General features: G+C 49.3%; 3 protein-coding genes across 6 annotated transcripts in view; 1 reads left to right on the top strand and 2 right to left on the bottom strand.

Annotated features, from left to right (window-relative positions):
• The window catches only part of ELOA (elongin A), a 26,333-nt gene extending 22,714 nt beyond the window's left edge, over positions 1–3,619 (bottom strand). The window contains exon 1 of one of the 3 annotated variants that reach the window (XM_019512388.1): positions 2,943–3,619. In XM_019512388.1, the coding sequence (XP_019367933.1) occupies positions 2,943–3,260 (318 nt within the window). In that variant the 5' untranslated portion in view covers positions 3,261–3,619. The remainder of the gene's footprint in view (positions 1–2,942) is intronic. The other 2 variants (XM_019512387.1, XM_019512389.1) reach the window with 2 other exon arrangements.
• A 1,335-nt stretch (positions 3,620–4,954) lies between these two features.
• Positions 4,955–15,882, top strand: LOC109294118 (kelch-like protein 31). 2 transcript variants are annotated; one of them, XM_019512383.1, is made up of 4 exons: positions 5,408–5,497; positions 5,677–5,751; positions 10,857–12,064; positions 14,073–15,882. In XM_019512383.1, exons 3-4 carry the CDS (start codon positions 10,875–10,877, stop codon positions 14,803–14,805), a joined length of 1,923 nt encoding a protein of 640 aa, XP_019367928.1. In that variant the 5' UTR covers positions 5,408–5,497; positions 5,677–5,751; positions 10,857–10,874; the 3' UTR covers positions 14,806–15,882. The 2 variants fall into 2 exon arrangements, with proteins under 2 accessions (XP_019367927.1, XP_019367928.1); XM_019512382.1 differs by lacking the exon at positions 5,677–5,751 and having other exon boundaries at positions 4,955–5,497.
• Positions 15,883–20,032: 4,150 nt separating this feature from the next.
• The window catches only part of RPL11 (ribosomal protein L11), a 10,186-nt gene continuing 9,286 nt past the window's right edge, over positions 20,033–20,932 (bottom strand). Inside the window, exon 6 of the mRNA XM_019512386.1 lies at positions 20,033–20,105. Coding sequence (XP_019367931.1) covers positions 20,076–20,105 — 30 coding nt within the window. The 3' untranslated portion in view covers positions 20,033–20,075. The remainder of the gene's footprint in view (positions 20,106–20,932) is intronic.

The following is a 20,932-nucleotide window of genomic DNA, read 5'->3' as shown; positions in this document are numbered from 1 at the left end:
GGGGGGGGGGGGGGAGGGGGTGATATCTGCATATACACACACTCCAGTATCTCAAACCTGCAATGGTGTGCACACGCGTGATATATGCACACTCCAGTAGCCCATACTTGCAGTGTGCACGCACGCATGTATTATATATGCATATATACACACTCCAGTATAGAGAGCTTTGGGATTTGATCCCCATTTTAAACAATAAATAAATAAATAAATAAAAAGGAAGTTGAGCTTCACCCAACTGACAGCCACCCCTTAACTGGCAGATGTTTGCTGTTTGTAAATCAGGAATGCCTCTTTTAACAATTTTTTCTTTAAATGATGTTTTTGAAGAGCATGTTACTATCAAGCAACCACATCATGGCCTGATCCCATCGTCTTAATGAGGATGCTATGTTGCTTACATATCCCATTACCCCCTCCCACAAACACATGCACACACAAAGAAAACAAGCAGGACTGAAGTATTCAGCTAAGATTTTGCACCTCCTCCAATGGAAAATATGAGTTTCCAACCCATGACAGCACATCCAAAGTTTTCCCTCACAGAGCTGTGTGCCAGCCAGCATAATATTAATACCTAACATTTTCTAGCAGTGGAACCCAATTAATTTTACAAAGTGGGGGGCGGGAAAGGGAGGAAACATTATTATTTCCAGATTCTAGATAAGTTGACCCAGCAGCCAGTAATGAGATGCTTCCAATTCCAAAGAAAGTCCTAAAAACCTTGAGCTGGACAATTGTCTCAGCCCCTATTGCACCCAGTTTCTCTAAAATAGTCATCATGCTTTCTGGAAGGGGTTTGACGATGAATGTTACCAGCATGCTGAAGCTCCAAAGTTTATAACACAAAAGCAGAAACCCACGACATGTCATTTTTTAAACTGACAACTACATACAAAAGAGGTCTAAGCTCCAGTACACTACAGTCTAAATCTGGGCCTAGGAACACTAGCAGCTCTCTGATTTTCATTCAAAAAGTATTCAAAAATTAAAAAAAAAGGTAAAATTGGGACATCTCACTCCTGCAAAAAGGAGGTTTGGAAAGAGCTCATAACTTCTTGCACTTCTTTAAATAAAGAAAACAAAGCCCTCCGATATACTTGCACAATCAAACAGCCAGGGGTAATCATAAATAGTTATTGATACTGTACAGCAGCAGTTCCCAATCTGTGGTACGGGTACCACCAGGGGTATGCAGACGACCTGCCAGTGGCATGCATTAACAGATTTATTATAATTACTTTATATGACAAAGATTTGCTGGTGGTACTTAAGGTTGTATCATTTTAAATTGGTGGTGTGCAATCTGTCAGATTTTGGGAACCGCTGCTGTATAGTGCCTATAAGATAAGAAACACAGTGTAAAACCCAACCAAAGAGTGACCATATCATTAGGATGCAGGTACATAAATATCACCCTGAATTTATGTAGGGGGTAGACTAGAGTTTGGGGGAGAAGGGATTGCATACACTGGTATTGCACATGAAACCCTCTAGATAATAGACTGGGTAGATGTTCAAAACATCAGATGCACCTTTCTCAAATCCCTGGCCCAAGGGTCGGCAATGTTTTTGGGCAGAGCGCCAAAAACACCTGCAACCTCAATTCATAAGATGGCGTGCCAGGGGCCGACTGCAAGGGGCCCGATCCTTGCTGTGGCAGTGCAACCCTGGCCCCTTCTCTGCCGTCTGCGCCAAGTAAAATGCCTTCACGTGCCACACTCTGGCACCCGTGCCAGGGGTGACCTACCCTCCAGCCCCGTAATGTATCCCAGGCTTCTCATGCTTAGCTTCCTCTCAAGTAATGTCACACATTTCACTCAGCCTCTTGAGCCTAACTCCTGTTTAGGGCACCAACTGTCCCTTGGGGCTTGGCGAGACTCCTTGACTGAGCAGTGAGGACAAATGGGCTGTCCCCTCTGAAGCCTGGGAGGTACCAAAACAAGCAGTCATTCATACTAGATTGCAGAGAGCTCGTAACACAACCCTCCTCCTCTTCTACACAAGCGGATAAAGAGCCCACACTTATTTCAATTGTCAACAGCAGCCGAGTGCCCCAGTTCGCACCCACGGGGCAGTTCACCCGCTCCAGAGTTAAGGCTGCCCCACTGTTTCTCTCACTGATTAGCTGAAATCCAGTCCACTCCACCATTGAGCGGACTCATCGGGTGTCCACACAGAGCAACCAAATTCATCTCAACTACTCTAACAGCTGGAGTTGGAAAACAATAAGAAAAGATTAAAAACGTAGATTTTACGTAGATGTGTGGCAGGAGAGATGCACATCTGCCGTGCAGGCCCCAGCCCCGAATTTACTGGGACAGACCCAGAAACGCGTCTCCGTTGGAGGGACGCCGCTGACCTGGCTCTCCCCAGAGCTTGCCCACCAGTGCACACCACCGCCAGCCACACGCGGGGCTGCTTCAGCTGCAACCCACGCCAATGACAGCTGTCAGTCACCTGCCAGCTGGAAAGATTCCCCCAGGCCAACGCGGAACCAGAATTAGACCGGGGCAGCTCTCTCCTGAAAGGACAGCCCTGCCATGGGCAGAGAAAGCTGTGCGGGGGCACGGGGTATCCCCCGCTGCCGCTGGCTTGGAGAAGGAGCCTCCCCAGGCCCTCGGTGCCAGCCCCACCATGGGGGGTGCGCTCCCTTCCCAGGGGTCTCGGCCGCAGGGCTGGGGCCCGGCAGGGCAGACCTGGAGGGCCAGAGGCAGCTCCCCGGGGGCACGGTGGTGCTGTAGGTCGCCCCCCAGGCTCAAGCCCCGCTCCCCCTCGGCCCGGTCTGCTCCTCGGGTGCCCATTTCAGCACGGGGATCCCCCCCGGGCCTACCCCTCAGAGCAAAGCCCGGCTCCCCGCCCCTCACGGGCCGCCCAGCGCCGCGATGGCAGCAGGGGGCAGCTGGAGCGGGGCCCCCGGCCCGCCCGGCCCGCGCCGCTACCTTCTTCGGCTCCGAATTGCCCGAGAGTCGCGACTGCAGCTTGCCCACAACTTCCAGCACCGACTCCGCCATTTTTACTGCTGGACAAGCCTCCACGCCGGAAGCGGCTTCACCGCCCGCTGGCCAACACTGGGTTTCCCGCAGCTCGGCGCCATCTTGGCTCCTGGCAGGAAACGGAAACCCCTCCTCCTCCTCCCCCGGGGTGGTCAACAACAACGGGGCGCCATCTTGGGTCCTGGCAAACGGCGAAGGCTGGAAGGACCCTTTTGTCATCTTGGGTGCTGGCAAGAAGCTGCTGGGATTGGAGGCAATTGCCATCTTGAGTGCTGGCAAGAGGGTTCAGTCAGAGCCAGTGCCCTCTTTTGCTAGACAGAGTGAGGCCCGTTCCCTGTCTTCCTCTAAGGCCAGTGAAGACAGGTCCCAGGCCTTAAAGACTCTGGAGTACCAGGGTGCATGCCGCAGCCCTGTGTCTTCACACCCTGCCCAATATGCCTGGCTGCCATACACCAAGGTGCACGTCTTCCCCTTCTCGCCCCACACCATGGGGGAGCCTGCGCATGTTGGATCTGGGGCTGACGCACTCAGCCAAACACAGCAAATACAGCACACCGATGCACCTGGACGCTGGGCACGGAAATCCACATACCCAGCAACAGAGAACATGGCATTTGGGGTCCGATCCCGCAATGCCACATACCAGACGACTACACCTGCTTGTGTTGCACAGCAGCCCATGAGGTCCGATGCAGCGAATACAGCACATGGATGCACCTGGACGCTGGGCACAGAAATCCACATACCTGGCAACAGAGATCGTGGCATTTGGGCCCCGATCCCTCAATGCCACGTACCAGCTGAGCATGCCCGCTGGCATCACATGGCAGCCCACGAGGCCTGACGCAGAGGGCGGGGAGGAGAGTGCTTCAGGATGGTAGGCATCACTGCTCTGGGCCTCCAGTGCCATTCCTAGACAAAGCTTTAAAGGGTGATGAAACAGGGCAGGAACAATGCAATTATTACAAAATCATGGATGACAAACACAGGTGGTTCAGACTGTAGGTGATGGTGAAACACCATCAAACCACGCAAAGTAAGAAATGCAATGTAAGAAACCCAAATGGCTTCACCATGGCTCAGCACAACAGCACGATGACAGAGGAGGGTGAGTGTAGGACCTTGAAACTGGTGAGTTCATAGCCAGGACCTTGAAACCCTTCTCTTGTAGCCAGGCTGTTCCCAAATGTCATTCATCTGATCAATAGATGCCTTCCCCTAGGTCTTTTAATAGTTGGGGTACCAGATGAAACTGAATTTCACAATCGTGTTGGATATTTTTCCTGTATTTTTCCCCTCTGGGTGTTAATCCTCATGAGCAGTGTAACTTAATTACAAATTAACTGATGTGGTTATTGTAGCATGTTGAGGAATGTGGTGCGAAAAATAAATTGGAGGCAATTAGAATTAAAATATCCCTGAGTATAAATATTCCCAACAATATTTGCTGCCTTTGATGACAAAGTGAAGGGCTGATCATTGGAAAAAAGGACACTCTGGGCTCTTGTTCTCTGCCAATGTGTCTACTCGACTCATTCATCTAAAAGGGTGAAAAATCACCATTGTGCATCTGGCCAGCACAATACCTAAGGAGCACTTGAACTCTCTAAATAGGCTCCCGTATGTTGTAAGTGCTGCCTGGATTTCACAGCTGAGCCCAGCACGGGGGTGGAACTCAACCCACGGGACTTTCCCAGCTTCCAGTGAGGAACACATTCTCTGATCTAGAGCTGAGAAAAGTGCATGCACATTTTCCAGGGAGCCCCCGTTTGACTTGGGAATCTCGTTTCTCTTTGTGTCTTTTCCCTGTTTGCTCTGAACCTGCTGGAACATGCTCGGGGGAAAGGCGTGCGCAAAGTGGGAGTTTCACTTAAACAGTTGCCAGAGGCTAATTTCACTCTGAGTGCGAGTTCCTAGAGGCGCACAGCACCTCTGTTCTGTGTCGGGTGTGGTGGGTCTGCTGTGCATGTTATTAAGAACAGCGATGCTGGGCACCTGGCAGGTTCAGCCGCACCGCGTAGACTATGACAGAGTGGCTGATTGATTTTTCTTCACCCCTTTCCTAATGATTGGGCTATCCCGTTCTCCCTCCCAACCTGTCCTCAAACAACCTCTCTCCTGTATCAGGTGCCTTTGGCTGCCTCGCCATTCGCTTGCTGTCATGGTTGGTGGAAGATTAGAGAACACGCTGCTGTTTATTGCTACCTCGAGATATTGGCAGAAGTGGTACAGATGCATTTGGCTGGTACAGAGCTCCCCCACTCCCTTAGCCTATCCCTTTCCAGGTCTCTCCAGTCTCTGCCGAGGACAGCTGTCCCTGCGTCACCACCAGAAGGTTGATGTAAATGTTGCTGTGATAAGAGCAGTCAGCTGGCCTGCCCTGACAAGGGGGAGGATGTTGCATGTGGAAAGTTGAGGGTCTTGCAGTCTGTTCACCAGCAGAGCACACAGGCTCTGTCCTAGCCACAGCCCCCCCTGGACTGACCAGTCTTAACATCAAGGTAAGGAGCAAAGAGAGCTTCTATCTCTAAATTAAACTAAAAACCCAGAGCTGGCCCTTTTGTGCTTCAGTATTTACAGAGAGATTGTCTTGTTCAGGTCACCAGAATGTTTCATTTGATTGCAAATGGAGAATGCTGGCATGGGGAAAGTACCTTTGTTTGTCTTTATTTTTTTAAAGAAGGTGGAACAGAAGACAGTTTACTGAAGGTGAAAGAACCTGGAGATTTAGCTTCCAAATCTTTTTCCAGGAAAGGTCTGTGTTTATTTTTCAGCTCACACCGTTTTGTGTTTCCACAGCACTTGAAGGGCTCAGTTGTTTTAATACTAATTAAGACTGTTTGATGAGACATCAAAGAAAATAATCCATATATCAAATACTGATGGGTATAATTTCACCAAGCACGGATTAATCTTTGCTGTTTGCTTGGCACCGTGCTTAGCTCGTCATCATACTGGTGCAGAGATGAGATAAGCAGGACTGAGCCGGGAGGGGAGAATTACTGACTCTTTTGAAAGTTTACACAGAACAATCCTTGCATCTTACTTTGCTGTCTGCGCCCTTTGAAATCTCATCAAACCATTCGAGCTTTGCTTCCTGGGGATTAGTCTGCATGAAAGATATTCCCTTTCATATAGTGGATACTGTGATCAGAAACAGCAAAGCTGCCCCATATTAAATGAGCTGTTTTTAGCAAAGGTCATTTTGCACTTAGGTACCTTATCGGCATTAATGCACATTTTTCATCTGGGATTTTCCAAAGGGGTCTAACAGAGGAAAGCAGCCATAGCCATGCACATTCAACAGAAACCAGGGCCCGAGCTTTCTTGAGGTCCCTTTGCAAACCCCAGCCTTAGGCAACCTGCTCCAAGTTTAATGCGCTTCAAACATAGCTCATTCCCTCCACACACAGTTAGCTCTGGAGGGCTTGGGACTTAGGCATGTTATGCAAGGGGAAGCTGAGAGTGGAACAGCTATAGGTCTTCTGGAATCAGTCCCTGTGTGAACACCTGCAGGGTCTACACCGGCAGGTATTCCGCAGTGACTCTAGTGTTTTATATTCTTAGCCTCCCTTACCCTAAAATAACTTCCCAGTGCAGACAAGACCTTAGGTACCTTACCAGCAATGTGTTTCATTAGAGATATGTAGGAACAAGGGAGATTAACTAGCAAAACCAGGCCAGTGAAGGTAGATGGTAAAGTTCATTCTCCCTCTAATTTAAATACAATGCAACAATGGGATAGGATAAATCTGAAGGAAACTGGGCCAAATTAATCTCTGGATATAAATCATGTAAGGCAGTGGCGTCACCCCAGGGATGATATATGGGGCATATATTGCCCCTGGCCGCACCAGGTATGTCTTAGTACAAATCGAATCTGTCAAAGGAGAAGTCGATGCGTGATCCTGATAATGGAGAAGGAGTGAGCAGGTGGGAAGGAATGAACAAGGCTTCTGGAGCTGGAGCTTCCAAAGCGCATGTTGGATGCCACGCTGTCTGGGAAACCTGGCCCAGGGCTGTGAGTCAGCTCTTCTGCTGTGTTTCAAATGCTGGTCAGGAAGAGGCCTGAGTATTGTTCTCATGCAGCTCATCCAGGTGGGTTTGAGCAAAGGCACATATTCAGTCCCCTGCTCTGCTCCCACGCACTGTCAGGGGTAACCCCAGCTTCCAGCTATTTTTTTTTAAGAGAATGTTTCGTGTTCCAATCCAAATCAATTTGAAATCCATGAGTCAGTCCAGAACCACAAGTAGTCCTACTACTAGCAAACATCCTCCACCCGACCTGGGGCTTCAGGTGTTTCCAAACCCTTTGGTAGGTGTCCTACGTGCAGGCCCAAGCCCGGAGGCTTGGGGTGTGGATGCCCCCAAGTTTCTTTTGCCCTCAGCCATATGGGCCCCAGGAGCAAGCTAGGGAGCAGTCTTCCTTTTCCATAAAGTGGGCATAAAGCCAAGATCTTCCCACAGCTACTACCCCATGCCAGAAATGTGATTATCCCCTGCCCCTAGGAAAACCACCGTGGTGATCATGGTATTTCCCCTGCCAGGTCATTCATGTGTTTAGCTGGCTTTGCAGCTTTGAGCAATGGGGACTGTACCCACATGGGGGCAGGGATGGCTCAGGAAGGGCAACAGACTCCACAGAAGGTGCTCAGATAGTGGGTGCTACAGAATAGCAGCAGCTTCCCCCACTTCACCCTGTCCATGAGTTTGGCTTCTGATGTAGGGGGGACAGCCTTTCAGGGTGAAAGGAGAGTCCAGTCCTTGACTCCTTGGCAGAGATGGCCAAACTGGGCTCCCATCTGGGGAGCAGCTGCATTGATTTGTTTAGTGCAGACAAGGGGATAAAACCAAAAGCAGCCCTTGCCCCAAATGATGTATGATGGAAAAGCCAGGCCCAGGAATATGGGATACTTGAAGGGAACGCTCTGAGCAAGTACTGTGAGCACTGACACCATGTGTGAGCATCATGGGTTGTGCCACTGGGACTCATTCCAAGCCCATTTTGAACCAGAAGCATTTTTCAAGGCTCCTTTACTACAAAGCAGCTTTTAGCCAAAATGACAGGACCACTCCCTCAGCTGGTACTTCTTGGCTTAACCTGATGTCCTTCAGGAGGCTACAATGATTTGTAACAGCTAGGTGAGAGACCCTGGGCTGGGAGTGCAGCACGTTGGGGTACGCTGGAACCATGACTCAGTATGACATGAGCTGGGAAATGCAAGTTACTGCAGGGTTAAATCTTGATGCGCTTTAATTTCTGCCAACAAGAAAGAGAGGTACACAGCCCACTGCCTCAGTGGGCAGTGTCCAAGGCTCCAGATGCTGGGGGGAGCAGATCAGAATACAGAGCTTCTGGTCCTGAAGACCGGCCAACATTTGACGTGTTGGAGATGCTCCAAAATTAGAATGAAAGCTAAAATGCCTCTGTTCCCCCTAGAACAGAACATCTGGAAAGCATCTATTGGGAACCATCAAACACCTTGTTCTGAGAAGGAAAGACCATTTCCCTTCCAGACTGGCAGTGGCAACGTGTAGGGGGTGCACAGGGGTGCACGTGCACCCACTAAGAGCACTGGTGCACCGCCTGACAGGCCGTGCTCCCTGCTCAGGCGACAGGCAGGGGGGCAGGTGGGAGTGCTAGTGCCCCTCCCTGTGAGCGCCGGCAGGGGAGTGATTGGCCGCAGGAGGACCCCCCCAGTTGACACGATCAGCCATGGGGGAGCCCCCCAGTTGCTGACTGGTTGCTGGGGGTGCATGTGTCCCCCCGACTAAGGCGGCACCAGTCGCCCATGCAGACTGGTATAATAAAATGATTCAATGACAGTCCATTGTCTCATGTCTATACATAATACATATCATTATTAATACATATCACAAGACGTAATGTGTAACATTATATATATTAATGCATTCTATTTTTTGCATTGTATACAATATAATGCATAATATAATGTTATAGCTAACACTTATATGTAGCATTATATATTACATAATATACATTACTATATATATATATATAAAACTTTATATATGTGTTGCATTACATACATAAACATAATGCAATATTCAACTGAATGATATCACACAGAAGTCCAAACAAAATGGACCAAACCAATAGAGTCTAATCAAAATGTTTTTTACTGTGATGAACCAATGTGTGGCAATGACTGAAATCAAACGGGGAAGGATCAGCCCCCCCCACCAGCCTCAGGGTGAGTGGAAAGGCTAACCATCTCAGGGCAAGCCCTGGACCAGTAAAAGTTAACAGTAAATCTTCCATGGACTTCATATGGGGATTTTGCTGCCCAGAGGGTGTGCACACAGCAGCTGTGTAGCAGGCTCGCTTAGTGACCCATGAGTTTGAATTTGAATGCTGTTAAAGTCAGAGCTGCCCAAATGACTTTCTTCTGGGCACTTGGAAGAGGCAAATCTGCTCCCTTCCCTGCAGCCTCCGCTACCAAACCCACCTTATAGCAGCAGGAAGGAGGGCTTACTCACATGGGACCTTCCCCTGCTGCCCTCTGCATCTGCCTTAGGGAATTCAGAAGCAGGTGAGGGGACAGAGGGAGAGCTCCACCTCCTTCACATTTCTGTTCCACCTGCCCCAGATGTGAGCACAGTCCCCACCCCATCACTTCCCCACCCTCCCTGCTGTCAGCTCAGCCTTCTCTTTCCCAGCAGAGTCTGTTGCTAGGCTTTCCCCTCTCTAACTGCGTGTTGAATCCTGATCTGCCTGGGGGAGTGGAGTGCCCATCTCTCACCTCCCCCTGCCTCCTTCTAAATAGGAGCTGATTACTCAGCTCTCCAGAAACCCAATCTTTACATGCCAGTGCAATAAACAGCCTGAAGATATGTGAGACAGAGACGCAGCAGCTATTTCTGGTGAGCAGCACATGTGCTACTCAAGCATATGAGTCTCTCCACTGGACAGAAATAGTCAGGGGACAGCCGTGGTGTTTCGAATGAGCGTTCAGGCAACATTTTACTGCGGGTACAATTCCAAGGTGTTTTTGTGGGTGCATGTGTTTGCTCTTACCCTGGCAGGGGAATGTGGTCTAGCAGCTTGGTTCTGTCACCTACCAGCTGTGGGCTGTCTGTCCTAAGGCAGGTCCACAACTTGAGAGCCCAGGCACTACTACTAAAATGGGAAAAAAATAGCCTCCAAATGTTTCTGCAGTATCGACTGTGATGTGTTCAAGTCTATTCCTGCACTGAATTGGAATAATCAAAACTGCGGTAGTTCTGCAGTGACAGCCCACCAGTGCGTTCAAAGTGAGCTGTAAGCGTTTGCTCCATTTCTCATTGACTCAGCGAAGGTTGTAAGTGCTACAAGCCCCTCTTGTAAAAGGAGGCACAGAAAAGTTCAGGCCTCAGTGTTCTGCTGAAGCCACTGATTTGGGGCGTCCAACTTGAGGCACTCTGGACTGGGCACTCAAAATTACTGTCTGTTTTTAGGTGTTTGAAGGTGGGTTCCCCTCAATGGAGGGACCCCAAATTAGTTGAAGATGTAGGTGTAGGTAACTTGCCCTGAATTAGCAAGTGAGTGTCCAGGTCTGGGGTAGAACCAAGGTCTCCTGACTCCCAGCTCTGGGCCTCAATCCACTGGATTTAGGTAAATAAAAAAAAAAGTGAGTGACTTTTGGCAAAGAGCTTCCATTCTGTTCACCAGGCCTGATCCTCAGTGTATTGACATCAAGGGGAGTCTCTCCACTGACTTCAGCAGCTTTGGGTCAGACTGCAGATCCACCCTGCCATTTCTTGTAGCATATATGCTGTTTAACAGTCACTTGTACACAGCAGCAGGGTATCTATGGTGCATCTCACTGCAACAGCTCCTAACTATTCCTGTTCTTACAGACCACCACTCCCATCAAGATGGCACCCAAGAAGAAAAACCCCAAGAAGACCAAAACAGAGAAAGGGGAGGCACCCATTGCCCCCGTAGTGGTGGAGGACACGTCACTGGATATCGACCACCTGAACCACCTCAATGATCTGTATGAAAATGGCTCCAATGGCTTCCGCTGCACTGCCACAGAGGTCACAAACCCAAGCCACGGTGCCAGCCTGCTGGATGAGATGACTCAAATGCGCCAGGAGCGGTTCCTCTGTGACCTCACAATCGTCACCAAAACCAAGGCCTTTGATGTTCATAAACTGGTCGTGGTGTCCTGCAGCGAGTATTTCCGCAGCTTGCTGAAGAGAGATCCCAGCCTGCAGCGGGTGGAACTCAACGACATCTCCCCTCTGGGCTTGACCACCATCCTCACGTATGCCTACACCGGGAAGCTAAGCCTGTCCCTCTACACCATTGGCAGCACCATCTCCACTGCCAGCCACCTGCAGATGCACACTCTGCTCAGCATGTGCAGTGACTTCCTCATCCAGGAGATGAATGTGGAGAACTGCATGTACATTGCCAACATCTCGGCCACATACAACCTCAACCAGGCGAAGGACGCCACCCAGAAATTTATCCGGGAGAACTTCCTGGAGTTCTCAGAGACCGATCAATTCATAAAACTCACCTTCGATCAGCTCAATGAGCTGCTGATGGATGACGAGCTACATATCCCGAGTGAGGTCATCGCCTTCCAGATTGCTGTGAAATGGCTTGAGTATGACTCCAAACGAGTCCAGTATGCTGCTGACCTCCTGGGCAACATACGATTTGGCACCATATCAGCTCCTGATTTGGTCAACTGTGTCCAGCCTGTGCCACGTATGATGCAAGATCCTGAGTGCCACAAGCTGCTAGTGGATGCTATGAATTATCATTTGCTCCCTTATCAGCAAAATACCCTTCAGTCCAGAAGAACCAGGATCCGTGGAGGCCAGAGAGTGTTGGTCACTGTTGGAGGCCGCCCGGCTTTGACTGAGAAAGCTCTTAGCAGAGAGATTAGCTACAGGGACGCAGAAGGGAACTGGAACAAGCTGGCTGAGATGCCAGCCAAAAGTTTCAACCAGTGCATGGTTGTGATGGACGGGTTCCTCTACGTGGCAGGAGGGGAAGACCAAAATGATGCTAGGAATCAGGCCAAACATGCCGTCAGCAGTCTGTGCAGGTAACAAGAGTTTCCAAAAGGTGGGGTAGTTCTTAGGGGACTTTATTGTTTTCCAAGCCCATGGCTGAATGCAGACCTGTTGCAGGCATCAGCAAAGACTGACTCTGGAATCTGGAGCACAGGCCCCTATCCCATGAGCTGGAGGAGAAAACTCCTTTTGATGTGAATGACCTGTAGGGTGTTATAATCCTGAGAGCTAGCTGCCTGGGAGACTACAGAGTAAATCACGGTATCTTCCAGCAGTGTTCTCCAAGCACATTTTCCATAGAGATAAACGAGCAAGAGGAAATTAAGGGATAAACCAGTCAGAAACATGCAGTGACCACCCAGCTAGGGGAGCAGGTAGAGGTAAACGTGGTCACATTTGGGATTGTGCTGTTAGAGAAGCAGAGCTGGCCAGTGGTGATGGCTCTGGACTAGAAGTCAGAAGACCTGGGATTGATTCCCATCTCTACCACTGACCTGCTGTTTGACCCTGGCAAGTCACTTTGTCGCTGTTTTCTTTCCTGCCCCTTGCCTTTCTTGCCTGGTCCTCAGTTCTGTGGTGCAGTCTCTGACTATGAAGCATGTAGCACAATGCAATCCTGATCTCAGCTGAAGCCTGTACAAATAACACTATTGCCAGTTAGTCAGACAGTGAATTACTCTCAACTTTTGCATGCATGTAGAAGGATAACATTTCTCTTCAGGCTGGAGATTGCTTAGACCTGTCAGAAGAACTTCTCAGTTTGCATTCTGTACCTGATTTCCAACTGAGCTGAATTAATTAAACACAAGAGAGTTTCACTCTCAGGACAGTTGCTATATTTTTCCTCTTCCCTTTTCTTTTCTGCCCTTCCTTTACTTGCCAGATGAAGTGGTGGGGTTTGTTGCTCAGAAAGTTCTCATGAAACCTGTGATGGGACCATGCAAACATCATTATTAACAACAGAGGAGACAGGTAGCCGTGACAACATTAAAGGTTGTATTTCTTTAGGTGCCCAATTGATACTGCTCTTGCCTTCCAAAATTCCCAGTTAAGGGCTCTGATGCTACAATGGAGAATGAGTGCAGCTAACGAATCAGCCTTTTGTTTCCCTGCAATCTGTGCTTATGTTCCAGAGCAGCATGAGTGGGTTGCTTTCAGCCCAACCCTTGAGGAACTTTTTCCCTCAAATCACAAAACCCTCTGGCAAGAAGGGGCAACCTCCCAATCAGCCTGTGCTGGGAGAGGGGGAGAGAACAAACTCAGGGGGCAGAGATACAGTTCTAAGGGTCATCCAGTCATAGACCCAGCCCTATTATGTGAGGCATATACATGCAGAACCAAAAGCTGGTCCCTGCCTGGGGATGGTCCCCATCACTCACTGCAGTAATGGTGACAAGGGTGATGGGAGAACCCCTCTATAGTGGATGAGGTCAGGAAACCGAATAGGAAGGGCTTCTTCTAGGTCAAGGGCAGGGGGTCCTGCCAGGAGGGGCTACAACTATGAAACTATGAAACTCAGGATGGAAAGGGCAGGCTTGTCCCAGGCCCAGTCACAGACAAAATCCATGCCAGGGGCAGGTGGTCTGAACTTGCCTTGCCCAGGTCATTCAGTTCCACTGCCCTCCCAATAGCACCAGGGCTGCCCTGGTCTTTGTGCTGAGACAGGCCTCTGGGTCCCTGCTGGCAGACCTCCTCCGATCTGTTTCTAGCCTTTCTACCACGAGCCAGGCTCTGCTCTGGGTTGCTTTCCAGTCCCATCTACTGGGATGGGCTGAGGCTGTCGTGGCAGGAACGTGCCCTGCCAGGGCAAGAGGGGATGACCAGGTTCTCAGCTCTGTGCTCCTTGTGGCTGCTCCACCAAGATCCCAGGGGTAGTTTTGATGCTGGGAGACCTGAGTTGTGAGAGATGCCTGAGGGTCACTTATAGTCCAAGCTAATGGCTTGGAAGTGTAAGAATGAAGTCTTTGGTGTTCCCAGGCTTTGAGCAGGCCTGAGCCTGGGGGCATGTAGACTCAAGGCCCCTCTCCCCCTTCTCTGCAGGTACGATCCCCGCTTCAACACTTGGCTGCACCTGGCCAGCATGATGCAAAAGAGGACACACTTCAGCCTCAGTGCCTACAACGGGCTCCTCTATGCCATCGGCGGGCGCAACACAGATGGTGTCCTGGCCTCCATTGAATGCTACGTGCCTTCTACCAACAGCTGGCATGGCCAGGCCGGCATGGAGCTGCCTCGCTGCTGCCATGCCAGCACGGTCATCGACAACAAGATCCTTGTCACTGGTGGCTATATCCACCATGCCTATTCCCGCACCGTGTGCAGCTATGAGCCCAGCACTGATGCCTGGAGAGACCAGGCTGGGCTGGGCACACCCAGGGGCTGGCACTGTGCTGCCACACTGGCTGACCATGCCTATGTGCTGGGGGGCAGCCAGCTGGGCACCCGTGGGGAGCGTGTGGACGTGATCCCAGTGGAGTGCTACAGCCCCCACACGGGTCAGTGGAGCTACATGGCACCGGTGCCCATTGGGGTCAGCCCAGCAGGGGTGACCATCCTTGATGGGCGCATCTACCTCGTGGGAGGCTGGAACGAGAGCGGGAAGAAGTACCAGAAGCGCGTGCAATGCTATCACCCGGACCAGGATGAGTGGGCCGATGATGAGGACCTCCCTGAGGCCACTGTGGGTGTGTCCTGCTGCACCATCACCCTCCCATCCCTTCAGAGCAAGGGGTCCCGAGCCAGCTCTGTTGCTTCAGCAGCAGTCAGCATCTAATAGGGCAACTGGGGGGCTGGCACTTCCTGCCTGCAGCCCAGGACAGAGACTAGAGCTCAAGCCTTGCCTCAGATTGTAGGGCAGCTGCGATCAGGGTGCATGAGGACAAGAACCATCACATGGGGGATGGTGCAGTGGGGGCACAGGGTGGGGATAGATATAGGGTCCCAGGAGCTGGGAATGCCTGAATTCTCATCCCAGCTGAGAAATTAACACCTTTTGTGGCCTTTGACAGGTCACTGAACCCTCAGGGAAATGGGGATGACCCATGCCCATGCCTTCAGAGGAGCAAGAAGGCAAGAGGAGCACTGAAGGAAATCTCCCTGTGATCATCCCGTGGCTCCACTCTGTACTCAGTCCCACCCCCAGCTGCAAAGCTCTCCCATCCCTGCTCCAGCTAATGGGTGCTGGATCCAAGTGAGGATGTGTGGCCCAGGGGCTGGGACCTCATTTTGCCACGTGGGTGACAAGGCTGTAGGCCCCCTTCCAGGGGAAACCCCCTCAATGTGTGACCCTCATGTCATCAAGCCATACATAGGCCTGCAGAATTGGAATGACCCCCAAGGCCCATGATCTGTGATAAAGGCACTGGTTGGGCAACTGGTTGAACAGTTACTCTCTCAGGCTAAGCCATGCTTCCTTTCAGTGACATGGGGCAGCTCCAGCCCGACTCCAGAGCCCGGTCACAAACCAGCCCATGGCCCAACAAGCAAATCAAACCCCTGGCTAGGCAGCGCACAGTGCCACAATGGAGTCACCAAGCACAGGCCAGGGCTACCTAACTCTTTCCATCCCCAGTCCAATTTTTGTCTCCCCTCCAACCCACGGGAGCTGGCAGGGTCTGGGAGCAGGTCAGCAAAACTGACACAAGCACATTCAGATCCTGCTGCCAGGATCAGATAGATAAATATCAGAGCATGGCTCCAGCTGGGGCTGGCAGAGCTTCGATACAGCTTTGACGTGAGCTGGAGCATCAGGTTTCCCTGGAACATGCGCTAGTGATTTGCAGCCAGGCAGGTGCTCAGGTTAGAATAGAGGTTTCCCCCAGTCCAGTTGTGTTTAAACCAGATTTGCTCCCCTCTGAGCACAGCCTTTCATTCCCACTTGCCAGAGCTTGGAGACCTCAAGCAATGGCTCCTCTCTGCTTTGGATTCCTCCAGTCATGCTGCAGGGAGGCAATATGGCCCAACCACCAGTCAGGCAACATAGCTCCCATTGCGAGCAGACGCTGACTTACCGTGCAACCTTAGCACAGCACTTCACCCTCCTCTTCTGCTGTTTCCCCTACTGCAGGAGACTAATAAAAGCATTTTCCTTCCCATAAAGTGCATTGGGCGCTGGCAGGTGGCATAGTAACAAAGCTACCTTCCTCATCCTCGCTCAGGGTCAGGATGCCACAAAGGGAGAGGCCTAGACGGCCTACGGCAACACATAACAGCCTAGTATACAGCTAAGAGGAAAAGAGGGGTTCTTCCTGCTTTAGACTCATTATTTCACTAGGGGTCTTTAGCTTTGCAGGGGTCCAGAGTTAAGGGGGAAAAATACCACTCACACACATCTAAGCTTGGAGTTATTCTGAGGTCTCTTCAAATGTCAATCAAGGCAAGTTTTGAGCTCTAGGAGAATATATTTTGGGCTGCCAGTATCCCAGGCTGTGCATCCCATTGTGTTTGAATTCCTGCTGCTTAGCTTGAAAACAGAGATCACCATAAGGCATTGAAACAAGCAGGAAAGATTTTTTTTTTTTTTTTTTTATTCCCAGGTGGTTTGCACTTGCTACTGGTTCTGGAGCTGGGTTTAAAAAAAAAAATAAATTGGAGTAATTCAGAGAGAAATTCAGTCACAGAGATAGGAAAAGTGATGTGGTGTTTGTAAAAGTGGCAGTAGATACCTGGGTCACATTTGCTACAAGGAAGACACTGGAGATGTTTCTTCAGGCATCTCTAAACCAAAAAGGATAGATGTCAGAGAGGGTAATGAACAAGGGATGGATCATTCGATAACCCGTTCCATGCTTTCCCTCTTAAAGCCTCCACTCTGACCACTGTCAGTGACAAGATACTGGGCTAGATGGACTGTTGGTCTGACCCAGTTTAGAATTTCTTATGTTCTTAGAGCTAGAATAGTCACTTCTCCCTTATTACTTGAAGCTAGACAAATGCATACTAAAAATAAGACACATTCTTTAAGAGAAGATCATTAACAGCTGGAAGGAGAGTTGCAGTGGATTCACCATTGTTGGTGATTTTTAAATCAAGATTGTCACTTTTCCTTTAAGATCTGCCATTGCTTAAACAAGTTTTAATCCAGGGAAGGCCTCTGGTCAGTGTTATACTGCAGTTAAGGCTAGAGGCTCATAGCAATTCTTCCTGGCTTTCTCCGGGAACCTGTGAAAGGGAATTGCTACAGCCCCAAGCAATTAAAACAGTAAAGAAAGAGCTGTATTTACAAGGATAAAAATAAAAACACCCTTTTGCTGCACTGGGAATGAACAGCCGTGATAATCTGAACCAGAAAGTCCAGTTCCAGACCTTCATACAGGATAGCTATAGCCTCATGCTCACTGCTTATATTTAGCCTCAGTCACTGATTCCATTGCCATCTTGAAAGCAGGGGGTCACCAACAGAGAGAGTTCAAGAGCTGCAGGGGAAGAAAAGGCCATGTGAACATTTGTAGCATGGGCTAAGATTGCCTGTGCATTATGAACACGTGCTATGGGACCTGCCTGAAAGGAGAGGCACGTGTACATAATCCATCCATAACAAGCCCCTGATGGCTCAGGCATGGTTTTGTTCTAGTCAGCCTGAGTTCTGCGATAACCTAGCAATCTATGAAGACAAGCTGGCTGCCTACCACAAGCAGGAAAGCTGAAGGTCTCCTGGCTCGCATTCTGCAGGAAGCACTAAGGCTCCAGAGCAGAGAACCACAAAGCAAATGTGAACAGCAAGCTGAAACTTCCCACTGTGTACCATTGCATGGTAGGTCTCAAATGGAACTTGGAGCCAGTAGTTAAGGCATGATGTGCAGCACCGCAACTGCTGCTGCTTTCCTGGTATCCATCCTAGGACCTGGGCTGTTACCGAACTCTTGTCACATGGCAGAAATTAGGAGTTTTTAATTCCAGCTGTTACTGTTACAGTGACCCTGGAAAATGGTTCCAAACTAAGTACTCCAACATCTTGGTCCTGCTTATACAACCAGGCAGATAGGAGGCACATTCATGCATAAGTCTATTCCCCAGGCAGGGTGAAGCCACAAAGCCCTTTGCAGCTTTGGGACTACTCCAGTGTGACACGGGAAATGCACAGCAGACAGAAGCATAGCACAGAAAAACCTACTTGGGCGTTCGGGCCTGACAGAGAGTGAAAGGTTTCAGTGCAAGTTATGATTCAAGTAAAGGGTGGAGCATTGCTATCTATAGCTGTGATGGTCCTGGAAGTATGTAAGGGATGAGGATTTTCGTGCTATCTTTTTGTTGAACCAACCACGTAGATGGGGGGAAAAAGTTAAAACAAGCTTTCAGGCATAAAGTACCCTTAGTCACGGGCCTTGACAAAGGCTCTTTAATATTTGAAAGCCTGTCTAGCATCTTTCCCAACTGCACAATGGGTCTAAAAGATATCACCAAAAAAACTTCACCTCAATTTGCTATCAAGGCACCAATTTCCCCTACCAGATTGTATTACTCTAGTCAGAGGTCATTCTTATGAGCATAAATGCATCCAAGGGCAATGGAAACTCCATAGATGGACAATTCACTGAAAAATAGTAAATCCAGTTTTCCTTTGTGTGTTTTACCTCAATGGAACATGCCACTCCGTGTCCTTTAGAAAGGACCATCTTCACAAGCTCTGGGGCTCAGGGCACTGGTGGCAACCACATGCTTTCCAGGATACACGGAAGAGAGAACCTTCTAAATTTTGTAGGAACTGAGCCATCATACTAGCCCCCACTTCTGGAATGCAATGGTGTGTCTGGGAGAAAGGGGTTCAATTTACCACTTGGCTATGAGTTTCCACACTATAGGTATTCTCAAGCTGGGGGCAGGAAAGGTTGCTGGAAAAGCTGCAGTCTGGTGTCAGAGCAACTGCTGAACCTTACATGCATGATGGAGTGGTGCCAAGGGGTATTATGTATCTACATAAATTGAATAAAAGATTTAGCACTGCTTTGCAAGAGCAACTTGGTTATAGTCATCACCACAGAGCTGCTTTCTCCATATCTTCTTGCATTGGGAACCTGCTACCATAGCCATTTGAAATGCTTAGAGCCAAGAGAAAGTTAAGCCATTAACATTTTAAAGGCAACACAAAAGCAATTTCTCTACTCCCAAGCATGAAAGACCTGTCTGAATGCCAGGACAGAGCCAGATACAGGTATGAGAGCTGGACTGTGAGTACCATTCTAGCCATTGGTCTTCACATCAGCTAAAGTAGCCCATGCTGGATTCTTAGTCTGGCTGCAATAAGTACTGGCTAGTTCTTTACCTGCAACATCAGTACCCTCTAGTGGCAACAGCACCAAAGTTCAGGTCTGGGGAGACAGACACATTGCAACTGTTCTAGGATCTTGTCACCACTGTGGGCCTTGAAGCCCATATTAGGGTTTGGTCAGTAGCAGAACAGGCAGCTGACAAGCTTCTAATGGCTGGCACTCACCAGTACCAGACCTCAACCACACACAATTACTTGTGTTGGTATCACCAAGTCTTGAATAGATGCAAACCCACACAGTTGAATTTGATCTCCACTGTGTTTGCCCTCAGTGTGGCATTTCAATCCACGAGTCAAGAAGCTGCCTAGTACCTCATCTGTAGGAATGGAGTCCCTCTTTCTTTCTTAAACAACACTAACATCTGCCTGCCTGGCTACACCGGACACCATGGGAGCTCTGGAAATTGGAGTACGTAGGTTGAGTTTCAGTTTGTCCCTACTTGGGACTACAGCCGAGACCCTAAATGCTTCAAGAAATGTTGCTTCAATTCTGCTGCTAAGCTTTCTGGTTGCCCCTCTCGCATCCAAAGACCTAGCTGTAAGTCTCACCAATCATTCTCAGCTGGCCAGCAGAGGCAGTTGCATTTATACCAGGGTCCCAACATCTGCTTTTTACGGACACCAACTCCCATTTCCAGTGCACAACACCGAGTCATCTCTGCAGCACCAGCACACACAAGCTTTGCACGGGGAGGAGGAGACAACACCAACCACAAAATCCCCAACAGAAAGTTAGTTAGAAAATTTTATTGGGTCTTTCTGGTAACAGGAACTGCTCATTTGCCAGGAAGGATGATGCCATCATACTGCAAGAGAGAGAAAAGGGATTGTGAGAATTAGGGCTAGGGAAAGCCAAGGGCACGATAAAGACTTGGAAGCCACTTCTTTCTGCTTCAGGCCAGAGCATAGAGCAAGCAAGTCTGTTGGAGCAGATTTGCACACATATAGTAGAGTTACAGGTGCCCTGCAAAATGGCAGTTACATCCAAGTGCCTTTGGCTTCTTCAGGATGGATAAAAACCATCAAGAGATTTCAAGAAAGGCCTCCCAATTGCTTTACATTAGATGTCTGCTGCACTTAGGAAGTCAAGAAGTGGGAGAAAAATGGTGTGGGGTCACACCTTCACAGAGGGAGAAAGAACAACATTCAGACTAGCTCTGCCCAAATGTTACTCAGCTCAACTCCTGACAAACAAGCAAGCTGTAGTATTTTAGCCCATGATTAAAGATTCTTCCTGCTCCACTCAAAGTCAAGCCCAACAGCTGTTCTAATTCTGGGAGATCCAATACTGATCTGGTAAGAAGGCAGCACACCATCAAGCTTTAGACAAAAGCAAGGCAGGCCCCTCTTCCCCCGCCCCCAGCATGTCTATTTTGTAGATCATTTTTAAATCACAAATTCTTATTTGGTTCCTGGAACCAGAAACCAAGACATAATTCAGAACCAAGGAATGGTCATTCTAGGTCAGCCAACCTGCACATAGATTGTACGTGAAGCTACAGGGTCAGGCCTAACCAGAAAAGTACCAGTAAAAAGCTGATGCCTGACATCCTACCCACCCTATTTTGTTCAACTGATTTGGTTTTATTTTACCAGGAAGAATATTGTTTTCTTCCTCTCTTTTGCAAGACTT

This window comes from Gavialis gangeticus, unplaced genomic scaffold (genome assembly GCF_001723915.1).
Source record: "Gavialis gangeticus isolate Ggan-Ray unplaced genomic scaffold, GavGan_comp1, whole genome shotgun sequence".
Classification (NCBI taxonomy): domain Eukaryota; kingdom Metazoa; phylum Chordata; order Crocodylia; family Gavialidae; genus Gavialis; species Gavialis gangeticus.
The sequence above is the reverse complement of the archived record's forward strand: the minus strand, read 5'-3'. Positions and strand labels throughout refer to the sequence as shown.

What these genes read in the sequence shown, in the direction of transcription:
- LOC109294118 (XM_019512382.1), top strand. Translation starts at nt 5,399, where the DNA reads ATGTGGAAAGTTGAGGGTCTTGCAGTCTGTTCACCAGCAGAGCACACA. An exon ending in TGACCAGTCTTAACATCAAG is followed by an intron (nt 5,498 to 10,856) that starts GTAAGGAGCAAA and finishes CTGTTCTTACAG; the next exon opens with ACCACCACTCCCATCAAGAT. An exon ending in GCCGTCAGCAGTCTGTGCAG is followed by an intron (nt 12,065 to 14,072) that starts GTAACAAGAGTT and finishes CCTTCTCTGCAG; the next exon opens with GTACGATCCCCGCTTCAACA.